The sequence below is a fragment of the Mytilus californianus genome, unplaced genomic scaffold (genome assembly GCF_021869535.1).
Source record: "Mytilus californianus isolate M0D057914Y unplaced genomic scaffold, xbMytCali1.0.p SCAF_2, whole genome shotgun sequence".
Classification (NCBI taxonomy): Eukaryota; Metazoa; Mollusca; class Bivalvia; order Mytilida; family Mytilidae; genus Mytilus; species Mytilus californianus.
The window spans coordinates 86,351,436-86,365,321 of NW_026262668.1; the positions used below are offsets into that span (position 1 = coordinate 86,351,436).

Consider the following 13,886-nt stretch of genomic DNA (forward strand, 5'->3'; position numbering starts at 1 on the left):
TTTGCTATTATTTTATAACAAAAAAATGCAGATTGTTGCCATGGATACACCAAGGAGAAATTATATTTTACCATTTCATATAATGGATATGAAATCTATGGAAGATTCTGATTACATACATATGCACATATATGACACAAACAGTAAGCTTAATATTGCAAGAAGGCAATGAAAAGGGGATGGTAAAATTTACGAGGGAAAATTTTAATATTTTTTCCTAACTGTTTATTGCTACCATAAATCATGCCTTTGTGACAGATTCAGTGGTTTCTATATATCCCCCCTGAACTTGATTGGCAGAATAGGTTATAAATCATGCCTTTGTGACTGATTCAGTGGTTTCTATATATCCCCCTGAACTTGATTGGCAGAGTAGGTTATAAATCATGCCTTTGTGACTGATTCAGTGGTTTCTATATATCCCCCAGAGTAGGTTATAGATCATGCCTTTGTGACTGATTCAGTGGTTTCTATACTGTAAATTCAGAAATTATTGCGAGGTTTTTATTACTGTGAATAATGCGACTGGGTGACTATCGCAATAATAAGAACTCGCATTCGGATATCTGTTACATATATCTGTATGCAGATTTTCATGATATCGCAATAATTAATCTCGCATTTTTGTCCATTCTTGAAAAATCACAATAATAAATGCATGCAATAATTTCTGAATTTACAGTATATCCACCAGAGTAGGTTATAAATCATGCCTTTGTGACTGATTCAGTGGTTTCTATATATCCTCCAGAGTAGGTTATAAATCATGCCTTTTTCACTGATTCAGTGGTTTCTATATATCCCCCAGAGTAGGTTATAAATCATGCCTTTGTCACTGATTCTGTGGTTTCTATATATCCCCCTGAACTTGATTGGTAGAGTAGGTTATAAATCATGCCTTTGTGACTGATTCAGTGGTTTCTATATATACCCCAGAGTAGGTTATAAATCATGCCTTTGTGACTGATTCAGTGGTTTCTATATATACCCCAGAGTAGGTTATAAATCATGCCTTTGTATCTGATTGTTTGTTGATGTTTAATGTCACTTTCAGCAATATTGGCTATATTGTTGTGGTCTGTTTTTATAATGGAGGAAGCTGGAGTGTCCCAAGAGAACATCCAATCAAATGCAGGAAAACTGCCAATCGTGGTCAATTAAGATGTTATTATTCACAACCTCAGTGATGACAGGCTAGTGATACAGTATATGAATACTTAGAGTGAGTAACTTAGACCACTCAACCACTGAGGCAACCATTCCTTTGTGAAATAGTTTAATATAAAAACAAGAAGACATGGTATGATTGCCAATGGGACATCTCTCCTACAGAGACCTAATGATGCAGTAGTTAACTATAGGTCACAGTACAGCCTTTGACAATGAGCAAATCACATACTGCATAGAAAGCTATAAAAGGCCCCGAAATGATATGTAAAACAAAAACAAGAAAACTAACGGCCTGATTTATGAACAAGACTATAAACAAAACAAGAATGTGTCCATAGTACACTGATGCCTCACTCACACTATCATTTTCTATGTTCAGTGGACCGTGAAATTAGGGTCAAAACTCTAATTTGGCATTAAAATTAGAAAGATCATATCATAGGGAACATGTGCATTAAGTTTCAAGTTGATTGGACTTCAACTTCATCAAAAACTACCTTGACCAAAAACTTTAACCTGACTACTCGCACTATCATTTTCTATGTTCAGTGGACCATGAAATTGGGGTAAAAACTCTAATTGGCACCAAAATTAGAAAGATCATATCATACATGTCATAGGGAACACGTGTACTAAGTTTCAAGTTGATTGGACTTCAACTTCATCAAAAACTACCTGAAGCGGGACAGACGGACGGACGGACGAACGGACGGATAAATGAACGGACGCACAGACCGAAAAACATAATGCCCCTAGGTGGGGCATAAAAACAAATAGGTATGATAAACAGTAACTGATGACAACCACTGAATTACAGACTTGTGACTTGGTTGGTTCAGCCATTTTGTTTTCTTGTCCTAACCAATGTCACTAAAGCTAAAATGTAATATTATCTAGCACAGTCTCAGTTTCTATAAAATATCTTGATCCATTTTCCTTATCACCTTGATCACTGCAATTCCTCTAAATCCATTTGTGAAATAAGACTTTTTTTGCCCTTCTGACTGCCAAAAAAACCCACATGACAACATCCATGGACTAAGCCTAACCCAACAAATCTTTTAAGTTCATAATTAATCATTATTATAATCACCAACAAAATTTCTAACTTAAAACTTCTAATTTGAAAATAAATTTACTGCATCCCCTGTAAAGTATTTTATAAATCACATATAGGATGTTGCAGGGGTTGAATGTGTTTAAGAGCGTTCAAACCCCTACCCCACCCCTCCTAACCTGGGACAGTGGTGTGATAGCACAACACAATTACAATCTATAACAATTAAAAAGACCAGGAACTGCCAACTGATGCTTCCCTGAATTGCACATTTATTTTTTTCCCCTATACTAGTGAGCTTTAAGAAACAAATAGACATGTACTATTATTGCTAATTTTTCGCATGAATAAAAGATTTACAATTCATTGTAGGATACCATCCGGAATTCAGTTTTACCAAATCAATTCTGTTTTTAGCAAGTGACTTTGACCTTTGATCAATTGACCCCTAAATCAATTGGCATCTTCCCCTTCCTTATATCTTCTATCTGTATAAGTTTTATTCCAATCAAGAAAGGTCGAGTTACCAACCAGAAGCCACTATTCCATTTTTTTCTATTTTTAGTAACAATGATATTAACATTGACCTAATGACCCCAAGATCAATAGGTTTCTTCCCCTTCACTATATCTTCAATCTGCATAAGTTTCATTTCAAATCAAGCTAAGGAAACTCAAGTTACCATCAAGAAACCATTTTTATAAAAAAAGAAGTCTATATTTAGTAACTGTGACCTTGATCTTTGACCCATTAATCAAGCCATTTCCTTACCTATATCTTCCATCTGTATAAGTTTCATTTCAATCAAGCAACTGAAACTCCAGTTACCATTTGGAAACTATTTTTCCAATTTTTACTATCCTAAGTAACAGTGATCTTGACCTTATTGATCCCAAAATCAATACGTTTCATTCCAATGAAGCAAGCGATACAAGTTATCATGGAAAGCTGTTTTTATTCGAAAACATACAGATGGACAGAAGGAAATCTAGTTAAACTTTTTTTTTTAATTTATCAATTATTTAATTTCTACACTAATTCATAAAAAAATTGGCAAAGTCAAGTTAAAGGGGCACTAGCTGTCAAATTCATGTTCACCGATTTGACCCAAATTCTCATATTTGTTATATAACAATGTAAAACACTTATCCAAATTATAAAAAATCTAAAATAAACAATTTACAGGGCATAGGGTCGAAAATATGTAGCTTCGTTTTGTGTGTATTTTAGTCTAGACGCCATTTAATTATCTGTTGATTTAACCTCCCGAAAACCACCGATGCCCATATAAGGGATATAAACATAAATAAAGATATAAATAGATAGCGCAACTCGTGCAATTGGATTCTTCTAGGTCTATTTAATTTCATTTATAGATTAAAAATATATGTTAATCATCATTTTTACCTGTATAAGAATGATTTTTTTGAGGATCGAATCAGTCAATTAAATGAATTACCTTTGTTTACTTTCAATGTTGACATTCTTTTCCTTTAAATAATCAAACATGCACACAATTCATGTGTTATCCAACTCTATCTAAGGGGTTAAATTGAAGTTCACATGAATACGGATTCAATGAGGTCGAATTATTCACTTGCAAGTGAATAATTCATCATCAATATTTATATGCTTCTTTTGACAAAATTAGACAATACTGGCTGCTAAAAGCGAATTATTATTTCATTATTCCACTTTCATTAATGATAGAACAAAAAAAATCATATTTTATAAATTTTTTATATCTCGTAGCTAGTGCCCCTTTAACCACTGATACATAACTTTTAAATATAATCATATAATCAGGAACCATATCAGTGGTTGTCTTTATTTATACCACATATTGTCATATATTTGCAAAGAGCTCGAGGTTGTCTTTATTTATATCACATATATTCACAAGTGTTTTAGAGCTTATAAGAATTTGGCATTGAATTCAGACTGTTGGTAGCCTCTATCAAATTAATTGCTTAAGACAATTGATATAATTGACAAACTTGATATAAGATATAGCATGTGTAAAGACCTGTTTCTATTGTTATGGAAATGAATGTTGTCCTCTAGATGTCTGTTCTGGCTACATTGTGTTTGAGGGTTGCAGCCTCATTGACTGTTACCCCATTTGTTTCACTTTTAACTGTATGCTGGCTGGTGTTTATACTGATGAATTAGGTCATGTGATGTTGTATATAAGTTGCTGTTTATTTTCATTAAAAAATTTTTTTTTATATTGGTTGATAGTCACACTGACCATGTAATATGTAGTATATTTTTGGGCCATTTTTTTTGTGAGTGTATATTTTAATAATGTTTGATATATGTTTTAACACCTTAAGTTCATCCTTTTATTGGACTGAACAATTCTATCTATAAGTATTCCTCATTTGACAATAAAACAAAACATTCAACATACATGTATAAATTTATTTTACTTTTAATTTCAAATACATGTATTAGTGTTTTAGTATGATCATGAATATGCTATGCATACCTAGTACTACCACCAACTGATAGGATATGATATATACATTTAAGCAATTAAATGCAGGAAACAGGTATGTTCATATTTACTATTAGAGAGGATAGACAGAAAGGTGGAATAGTAAGCTTAAATAATATGATCTTATGTAACAGCTTATAACTGATCCCAAAGATGTAATACAGCTGATTTCAACATACCAAGAAAAGGAGATAAACATGAACTGGGCAAGTTAGGAAATGAATGACCAAGCTTGGAGTAGAGAAAACAAAATGACAATGCTGTTACATATTAAATACTTAGGGGTAAACACCATTATACATGTTTGCTAGGTTCTGATGAGAAGACAAGACAAATTCTCAATACCACTGATGTCAACATCATGATTTCACATTCTGACTTCAAAAAAATAGAATCATGCTAAATGAAAAAAAATTCAACACAAATGACCTAAACTGGTAAATTATTTTTTAAAGATCACTACATAATTACATTGTACTGTAAATAAACTGTTGACACAGAGATATGTCTCGCCTGTCAGCATAAAATTCAGAAAAAGACAATCTGATGGACAGCAACATTGCTACATGTAATTAATTCAAAGTCGCTGGACAAACTAGTGGGTAGGGCTTCGAAATGGTTGACAAACTGAGATGAACAGATAGCCATGTAACTTTAATAGAAAATATTGTCTATTGTAAGTAGTTCCTATCAAACTAACTTAGTCAGAAAACTTGACATTGAAAATTGTTAATTGATTGAGTCACTGGACCATGACCTAGGGGGCAGGGCCTTGAAATAGTCTTCGAACTCATATGTACTGATAGTAATGCAACTTTAGAGAAAATATCATTGATCTATCGCAAGTAGTTCATATCAAATTAACTTAAGCAGAAAACTTAACATTGAAAACGGCTAATTAATTCAAAGTCACTGGACCATGGCCTAGGGGGCAGGGCCTCAAAATTGTCGTCAAACTGATATGAACTGATAGTAATGCATCTTCATGCAAAATATCAATGATCTATTACATGTAGTTCCTATCAAACTATTAACTCAAGCAGAAAACTTAACAATTGTTGACGCCGTCGCCTTAGCCGTCGCCAGAAAAGCTATCCCTATGTCTCGCTTTCCACAACTTTCATCACAGACAAGACAAAAATAGCAAAAATGAAAGATGTTCTTTTAAAAATATTCAGATTGGGACATTGTTCATTTGTTGGTGTATGCCAATATGGTCACCAGTTAGTATTCATTCTATTTACTTCAGAATTTATCAATAATCATCCTCCGTTATTAAAATGTACTTAATACGTTTCCAATACTAAGAGTAGTGAACTTTCATTCAGCCAAACAACAGTAAATTATATTGTTATTCAATTTTGTGAGACTGCATGGCAATAACTAATACCTACTGTTTTCTATCACCACAAAAAAAAATCAATGTCATCTGTCATTGTTCAAAATGAAAGTTGACCATCCAAAAAGAGACAAATTTAAAAACTGAATAAGTAAACCTTGGGAAAATGTCAATGAGACAGTAAAAAAACAACTGTAACATGAAGCTGTACACAAACAGGTGATAGAGATTAATCTAACATTGAGAGTACTCAATTTTTATGATATATATTGATTTTTTTTACAAGAGACAATGGAGAGTATTTGAACAACCAGACATCTGGGTACATGTAAATAACATTCTCTTTCTTCAAATGAAAAAAAAAAATTTCCACCAAGGGAAACAATTTGATGTTTTGAGTTAAATAAGTTCTTATATATTTGTAACCTTACAAATTCGTCCTTCAAGTACAAATGTACTGGTAGAAATTTGAATTCTGATTTACATGATTTAAATCAGACACGTATAAAATGGAAAAACAAATTCAACGAGGACAAATTAGATCTCCTTTAATTTGTTGTATGCATGAGGGTCCTGTATCCTATAGAGAAAAATTCAAATTCAAAATCAAGTTTAAATAATGTAAATTTTGCTAGTTTTTTGTTAATCTATTAAACATTTGTTAAATGTTTTGGTCCAAAATTATTTTAATTTTTATATACATTTATACATGTATATATTAAAATTATCAAACCATTCTTTTGTATGAAAATTTATGTTAGTAACATGTTTTTAATCATTAGTGTTGAAATTCCATTAAATCGGGAAGTTTCGTCAACCTTACAACATTGTACAATGGCTTCCATTTTCTTGATTGTAAAAATTAGGTGGCATGATGGGGAAATAATTTTGACCAAGTAGACTGACTGTAACAAGTTATGCAATCTATTTACTGTAGTATGTCAGTAAAAATATTAAAGTATTATGTAGGAGTTGAGTGTCTTACTGATAATTTACCGATCTAAATTAATAATATTTATAATCAGAAAAAAAACCTCCTCCTAAAATAACTAAATAATTTTATTTTATTTTATTTATTTTATCTAAGAGTGCACATGCTAAAATATCTCACCTGCTTTACTGACCATTGATTTTATGTTGATAGTCCTAAATATAAAGCTTTATTTCAAGTATCTCATAAACTTAACATGATGCAAGAAAATGAGGTCAAGGTCAGATAAACCAAGCCAGAAATACATGTACACCTTACAATCATTCCATACAACAAATATAGCTGACCTATTGTTTATAATATACAAGAAAGTTAAGCAGGCCAAACAATGAAAACTTTATATTATTGACCAATGAACCATGAAAATGAGGTAAAGGTCAGATGAACCCAGCTAGACAGACATGTACACCTTACAATCATTCCATGCATCAAATATAGTTGACCTATTGCATATAGTTTCTAAGAAAGAAACTTAACCAGGCAAACTTAACTTTGACCAATGAACCATGAAAATTAGGTCAAGGTCAGATGATACCTGCCAGACAGACATATACACCTTACAATCATTCCATACACCAAATATAGTAGACCTATTGCTTATAGTATCTGAGATATGGACTTGACCACGAAAACTTAACCAGGTTCACTGATCCATGGAATGAGGTCAAAGTGAAAACTGTCTGACAGGCATGAGGACCTTGCAAGCTACGCACATACCAAATATAGTAATCCTATTACTCATAATAAGAGAGAAATTAACATTACAAAAAATATTAATTTTTTTTTTCAAGTAGTCACTGAACCATGAAAACGAGGTCAAGGACAATGGCGGATGGAAACTTCATAACATAAGGCATCTATATACAAAGTATGAAGCATCCAGGTCTTCTACCTTCTGAAATATTAAGCTTTTAAAAAGATAGGTTACACTGCCATCGCCACCGCCGGATCATTATCCCTGTGTGTCATATTCTGCCACTTCTTATTCTGTGACAGAAGTCGCAGTCTCGACAAAAACAAACAGTAAATATATTAAATAAAAATAAAGAAATATAAAACTGAAAAAATCAACCCCCACACTTTTTTCAAAATTTTATGAAAGCAGCAAATGATTGTTTCACTTAATCACTTTTTGGTGTGATTTCTCATGAAGTTTTACCCCAAAATTGCTTTTATAAGTATAAATTTTCCTTCAGACCCCATACAACTTTTGGCTCAATAAACATCAAGATTTTCAAAGAACATATCCTGAATTTTTCAGAAATTAAATTTCAATAACTGAACTATTTAGAAAATTACACTTGATAGAAAAATTTGTTTTGATAGTTTAAAGGACAATTCAAAAAGGACAATAATGAATTAAAATTAACACTTATTTGGACTTTGCAAAGAAAACATGCATTCTTGACATCATAAATCTGCAAAAAAAATGTTTGGTTTCAGTGTTATTATAAAAATAAGAAGATGTGGTATGGTTGCCGATGAGACAACTCTCCACCAGAGAACAAATAACATAGAAGTTAACAACTTAAAAGGTCACTGTATGGCCTTCAACAATGAGCAAAACCCATACTCCATAGTCAGATATAAAAGCCCCCAAAATGACAAATGTAAAACAATTCAAATGAGAAAACTAACGGGCTGATTAATGTACAAAACAAGGAACAACTAGAGGCTCTAAAGAGCCTGTGTCGCTCACCTTGGTCTATGTGCATATTAAACAAAGGACACAGATGGATTCATGACAAAATTGTGTTTTGGTGATGGTGATGTGTTTGTAGATCTTACTTTACTGAACATTCTTGCTCCTTACTATTATCTCTATCAATAATGAACTTGGCCCGGTAGATACAGTGGAAAATACTTTGTAAAAATTTACAAAAATTTACAAAATTTATGAAAATTGTAAAAAATTGACTATAAAGGGCAATAACTCCTTAAGGGGTCAATTGACAATTTTGGTCATGTTGCCTTATTTGTAGATCTAACTTTGCTGTACATTATTGCTGTTTACAGTTTATCTCTATCTATAATAATATTCAAGATAATAACCAAAAGCTGCAAAATTATCTTAAAATTACCAATTCAGGGGCAGCAACCCAACAATGTGTTGCCTGATTGGTCTGAAAATTTCAGAGCAGATAGATCTTGACCTAATGAACAATTTTACCCCCATGTCAGATTTGCTCTAAATGCTTTGGTTTCAGAGATATGAGCCAAAAACTGCATTTTACCCTATGTACTATTTTTTAGCCATGTCGGCCATCTTGGTTCGCGGGCGGGGTCATCGGACACATTTTTTAAACTAGATACCCTAATGATGATTGTGGACAAGTTTGGTTAAATATGTCTTAGTAGTTTCAGAGGAGAAGATTTTTGTAAAAAATTACAAAAATTTACAAAAAATGGTTAAAAATTGACTATAAAGGGCAATAACTCCTTATGGGGTCAACTGACAATTTTGGTCAAGTTGACTTATTTGTAGATCTTACTTTGCTGAACATTATTGCTGTTTACAGTTTATCTCTATCTATAATAATATTCAAGATAATAACCAAAAACTGCAAAATTTCCTTAAAATTACCAATTCAGGGGCAGCAACCCAACAGCGGGTTGCCTGATTGGTAAGAAAATTTCAGGGCAGATAGATCTTGACCTAATGAACAATTTTATACTCATCAGATTTGCTCTAAATGCTTTGGTTTCAGAGATATGAGCCAAAAACTGCATTTTACCCTATGTACTATTTTTTAGCCATGTCGGCCATCTTGGTTCACGGGCGGGGTCATCGGACACATTTTTTAAACTAGATACCCTAATGATGATTGTGGACAAGTTTGGTTAAATATGTCTCAGTAGTTTCAGAGGAGAAGATTTTTGTAAAAAATTACAAAAATTTACAAAAAATGGTTAAAAATTGACTATAAAGGGCAATAACTCCTTATGGGGTCAACTGACAATTTTGGTCAAGTTGACTTATTTGTAGATCTTACTTTGCTGAACATTATTGCTGTTTACAGTTTATCTCTATCTATAATAATATTCAAGATGATAACCAAAAACGGCAAAATTTCCTTAAAATTACCAATTCAGGGCAACAACCCAACAACAGGTTGTCCGATTCATCTGAAAATTTCAGGGCAGATAGATCTTGACCTAATAAACAATTTTACCCCATGTCAGATTTGCTCTAAATGCTTTGGTTTCAGAGATATAAGCCAAAATCTACATTTTACCCCTATGTTCTATTTTTAGCCATGGCGGCCATCTTGGTTGGTTGGCCGGGTCACCGGACACATTTTTTAAACTAGATACCCCAATGATGATTGTGGCCAAGTTTGGTCAAATTTGGCCCAGTAGTTTCAGAGGAGAAGATTTTTGTAAAAGTTTACGGACGACGGACGACGGACGACGGACGCAAAGTGATGAGAAAAGCTCACTTGACCTTTCAGGTCAGGTGAGCTAATAAAAAGCTGCGCCATGAGCGCATGATACGCCTGTCACCTTTTTTCAAGAATAAAGTTAAATAACTTCTCAATGTCATATCAGAAATTTGTTAAAAACTAAAGAGAGGTTATCTTAATTGATATAACCCAGTCACCAAAGTTTAATGAAAACTGCTCAAAGCACTTTAAAGGTATTGTCCGAAAACTGGAAAATCACCCCTTTTTTTATGAATAAAATCCCATAACTCGGAAATGTAAAATCTAAAATTTATAAAAATTGAAAAGGAGCTTACATCAATAGATATAAACAATTCTCCAAAGTTTCATGACAACTGCTGAAAGCATTTTTGAGTTATTATCCGAAAACTGGAAAATCCCCCTTTTTTTTAATGAATAAAACTCCATAACTCGGAAACGTAAAATCTAAAATTTATAAAAATCAAAAGGGAGCTCATGTCAATAGATATAAACAATTGACCAAAGTTTTATGCAAATTGGTTGAAGCGTTTTTGAGTTCATGTCCGACATGTTGACGAGGGATGGACAGACAAACAGACAGACAACGGTATACCATAATACGTCCCGTAAACTGGCATATAAAAACTAAAGCTTATTTTAATACAAACTAGTAAGGCGGAGTTTTTTAATTTGTTGGTTTAAGGACCCGCTGACCCAATTTTTCTGATTTTCAGAAAACAATTAAAATTGAAATTAGTGGGGTTTTTTTTAATACAGCCTATTCTATAAAATTCATATTCATATTTAAACATAAACATATACAAAAATGAATAATGTTAATAGCCTTTCACAATAAGTTCATTTTTCTTTTTTGTCCTAATTCCGTAAGATTTTATTTTGAAGCATTTTGGGATAAGATGTTTCATCATATTGAAATGGACCCGACCGAACAGGAAAGATGTTAAGTAAAAAGTAACGATATATTAAACCACAAAATTAGGATTTTTTTTTGTTTCATAGGCTGTAGAAATATTGGATATCAAAGGTGGAGTTACCTGGCAAAAAGGATAAACCAATATTGGCGTCTTTCACATCGGGTCTACATCACGGGTGGGGAACTTATTTTTATGCACATTTGCCATCTTTATTCTCATGTTTTCTTGCTTGAAGCTCATTATTCACTGTGTTTATTCAGATTTGAAAGAAAGCAACTTATAGCTATTTTTTAGTTCTTTTGTTCATCGTGAAACGATCATTAATCAATTTTTTGTCCCAGTTGTAAATGCACAAAACCCCCTTTTGAAGAACTTATATGAGGATGACATGCATTGTTTGCTTAAAACAGCAGCGAAGCAATGTATAGCACTTAAATTTAAGGAATAATGAAAATAAAAGGAGAACAGTTATTGTAATACATTTAAAGCTGAAAAATGCAGAAATTCTATACATTGTATCATGTAATTATTTTTTTACTTTTCACCAACTGACCCAAGTCTTTCACCTCAAAACCAACAAATTAAAAACCCTGGCATAAAGAGTTTTGCATTTATGTACTTGAAAATTCCCCTTCCTGGTAGAGAAATAACAAAATAAAAGTATGAATATGTATGTAGGACAAGTTTGAAAAATATCAAGAGGAACATATCTAAAATAGACCTTATCAATATTTCGTAATCTCAACACTTGACCAGAGATTTGTGACACTTAAAACTGTTGACATAATGCAACAATCACTGTTCCATTGTTGTGTAAGAATTTTTTTATTATAATGTCAAAAATAATGGTGGACAAATAGCAAGAAGATTATACATGTAGATTATATGTCCATTACAGTGCAGTCCGGTGTATCTGCGCACTACATGTAAGACCTTTGGCTTCACTTTGGTAATCTCATAATAATACTGTGTGAACAAATCCATGACATACTTTAATTTCATGAAATCTTCTTTACGTATGGTTCCACCTCAAGATTTTATGTAAACATTGCGGATATGACGAAATCAGGTACTGTGCGATATCACCCACCACGCGGACACAGGGGATTCTGTGGTAAATGAAGTTGCTAATGCATTATTTGTGAGCATATGGTCACAATTATTATCTCCAAACCCCATTCCTTTTGGAATTATGTATCCAGAGTGATTTGTCTGATTTGACTGCTAAAAAAAAAGTCGCTTTGGTCACTAAGTTATCCCAAAAGAAATATTAATTCATCCACTCCCCCTTTTTCTTTTACACACTATCATTATGACATTTCAAATAAATTTGTTGTGAGTTTAGAGTATCTTGATCTTGTTGATAATATTACATGATGTCAAAACCTTAAAGACTTATTTTTCTTATAAAATACTGTTTTTATCATCGCTGAAAAGAAACGGAAGTGGCATTAGGCGTCTGCTAAAAATTGAGATTTTTATGTTAATTTTTTCATCAAAATAAACAAACATATTTCTTATATTTTCACAGATAATGAAATGATATGATTTAATGCAACACTGCACATGCAGATGAAGGGTTGTTTTGGGTTAAATTATTCATATTACTTACCAACCGTTCCCAAAGGAAACGGATTTTCTAGAGGGGCACCAAAACAACAACCTCGACCAACCGCCACCACGAGGAAAATAGAACAAAAAAGCACCGACGGCATAGTTTATCAGCCGCCTATAATATCCCCATGCTATAATAAATATTAGTAAAGAGTTAGAATGAAATTAATCCATGTTAGTATGTTAAATAATACGATGACATCTCTGTTTGTATTCCGAACTCCGAACCTTTCTGCTTTTCTATTCAAAATGGCAGGTGCGCTATGAATATTCATAATACATCACATGACGTCACAAAATACTGATTCCATTTACGTTTCCCATAGTTTTTGAAGTGATAATAGAATCATATAGGTTTATTGATTTCAGATTTGTTTAACCTGTACATCAATAAGAATGTCTAATATTTCGTGTAGGCTGTCTTGTGACGTATAGCTGTATAGGTCGCCACTCGAAGTAAAATTATTTTGTTTATATTTATATCCGAAGAAGGCGTAAATTACTAACACCGAAAATTAAAATCCGTTGGATCTATGTACCGTGATTGGAATCATCGGTTGTGCAGAAAAGGAATGGATAGTTATTGCGGTGGGTAAAAAAAAACAATCTGGAAAAAATCATGCGAAAGCGATTTAGACCTGACTTAATTTAATATGACGTACTGCTGGTAGGCTATTTTATTGAATGTTATAAGTTTGCCTTTAAACCGAAAACGTCCAATGGCAAATATTTCATGTAAATTCAATCTAAAGGACGAACAATTTTGAAAAGGTCATCACTTTTCTTGTAAACTCGTACTTAGGGAACGACCGTTTGATTTTTTTTAAGACGGGGTTTTAAATGAATAGTCTGGCCTGGTAAAGGCGGAAAAAATAA

General features: G+C 32.7%; 1 protein-coding gene across 1 annotated transcript in view; it reads right to left on the reverse strand.

The window, feature by feature from the left end:
* The window catches only part of LOC127730359 (receptor-type tyrosine-protein phosphatase N2-like), a 160,854-nt gene extending 147,596 nt beyond the window's left edge, over nucleotides 1-13,258 (reverse strand). Inside the window, exon 1 of the mRNA XM_052238729.1 lies at nucleotides 13,009-13,258. Coding sequence (XP_052094689.1) covers nucleotides 13,009-13,111 — 103 coding nt within the window. The 5' untranslated portion in view covers nucleotides 13,112-13,258. The remainder of the gene's footprint in view (nucleotides 1-13,008) is intronic.
* Nucleotides 13,259-13,886: the final 628 nt, after the last annotated feature.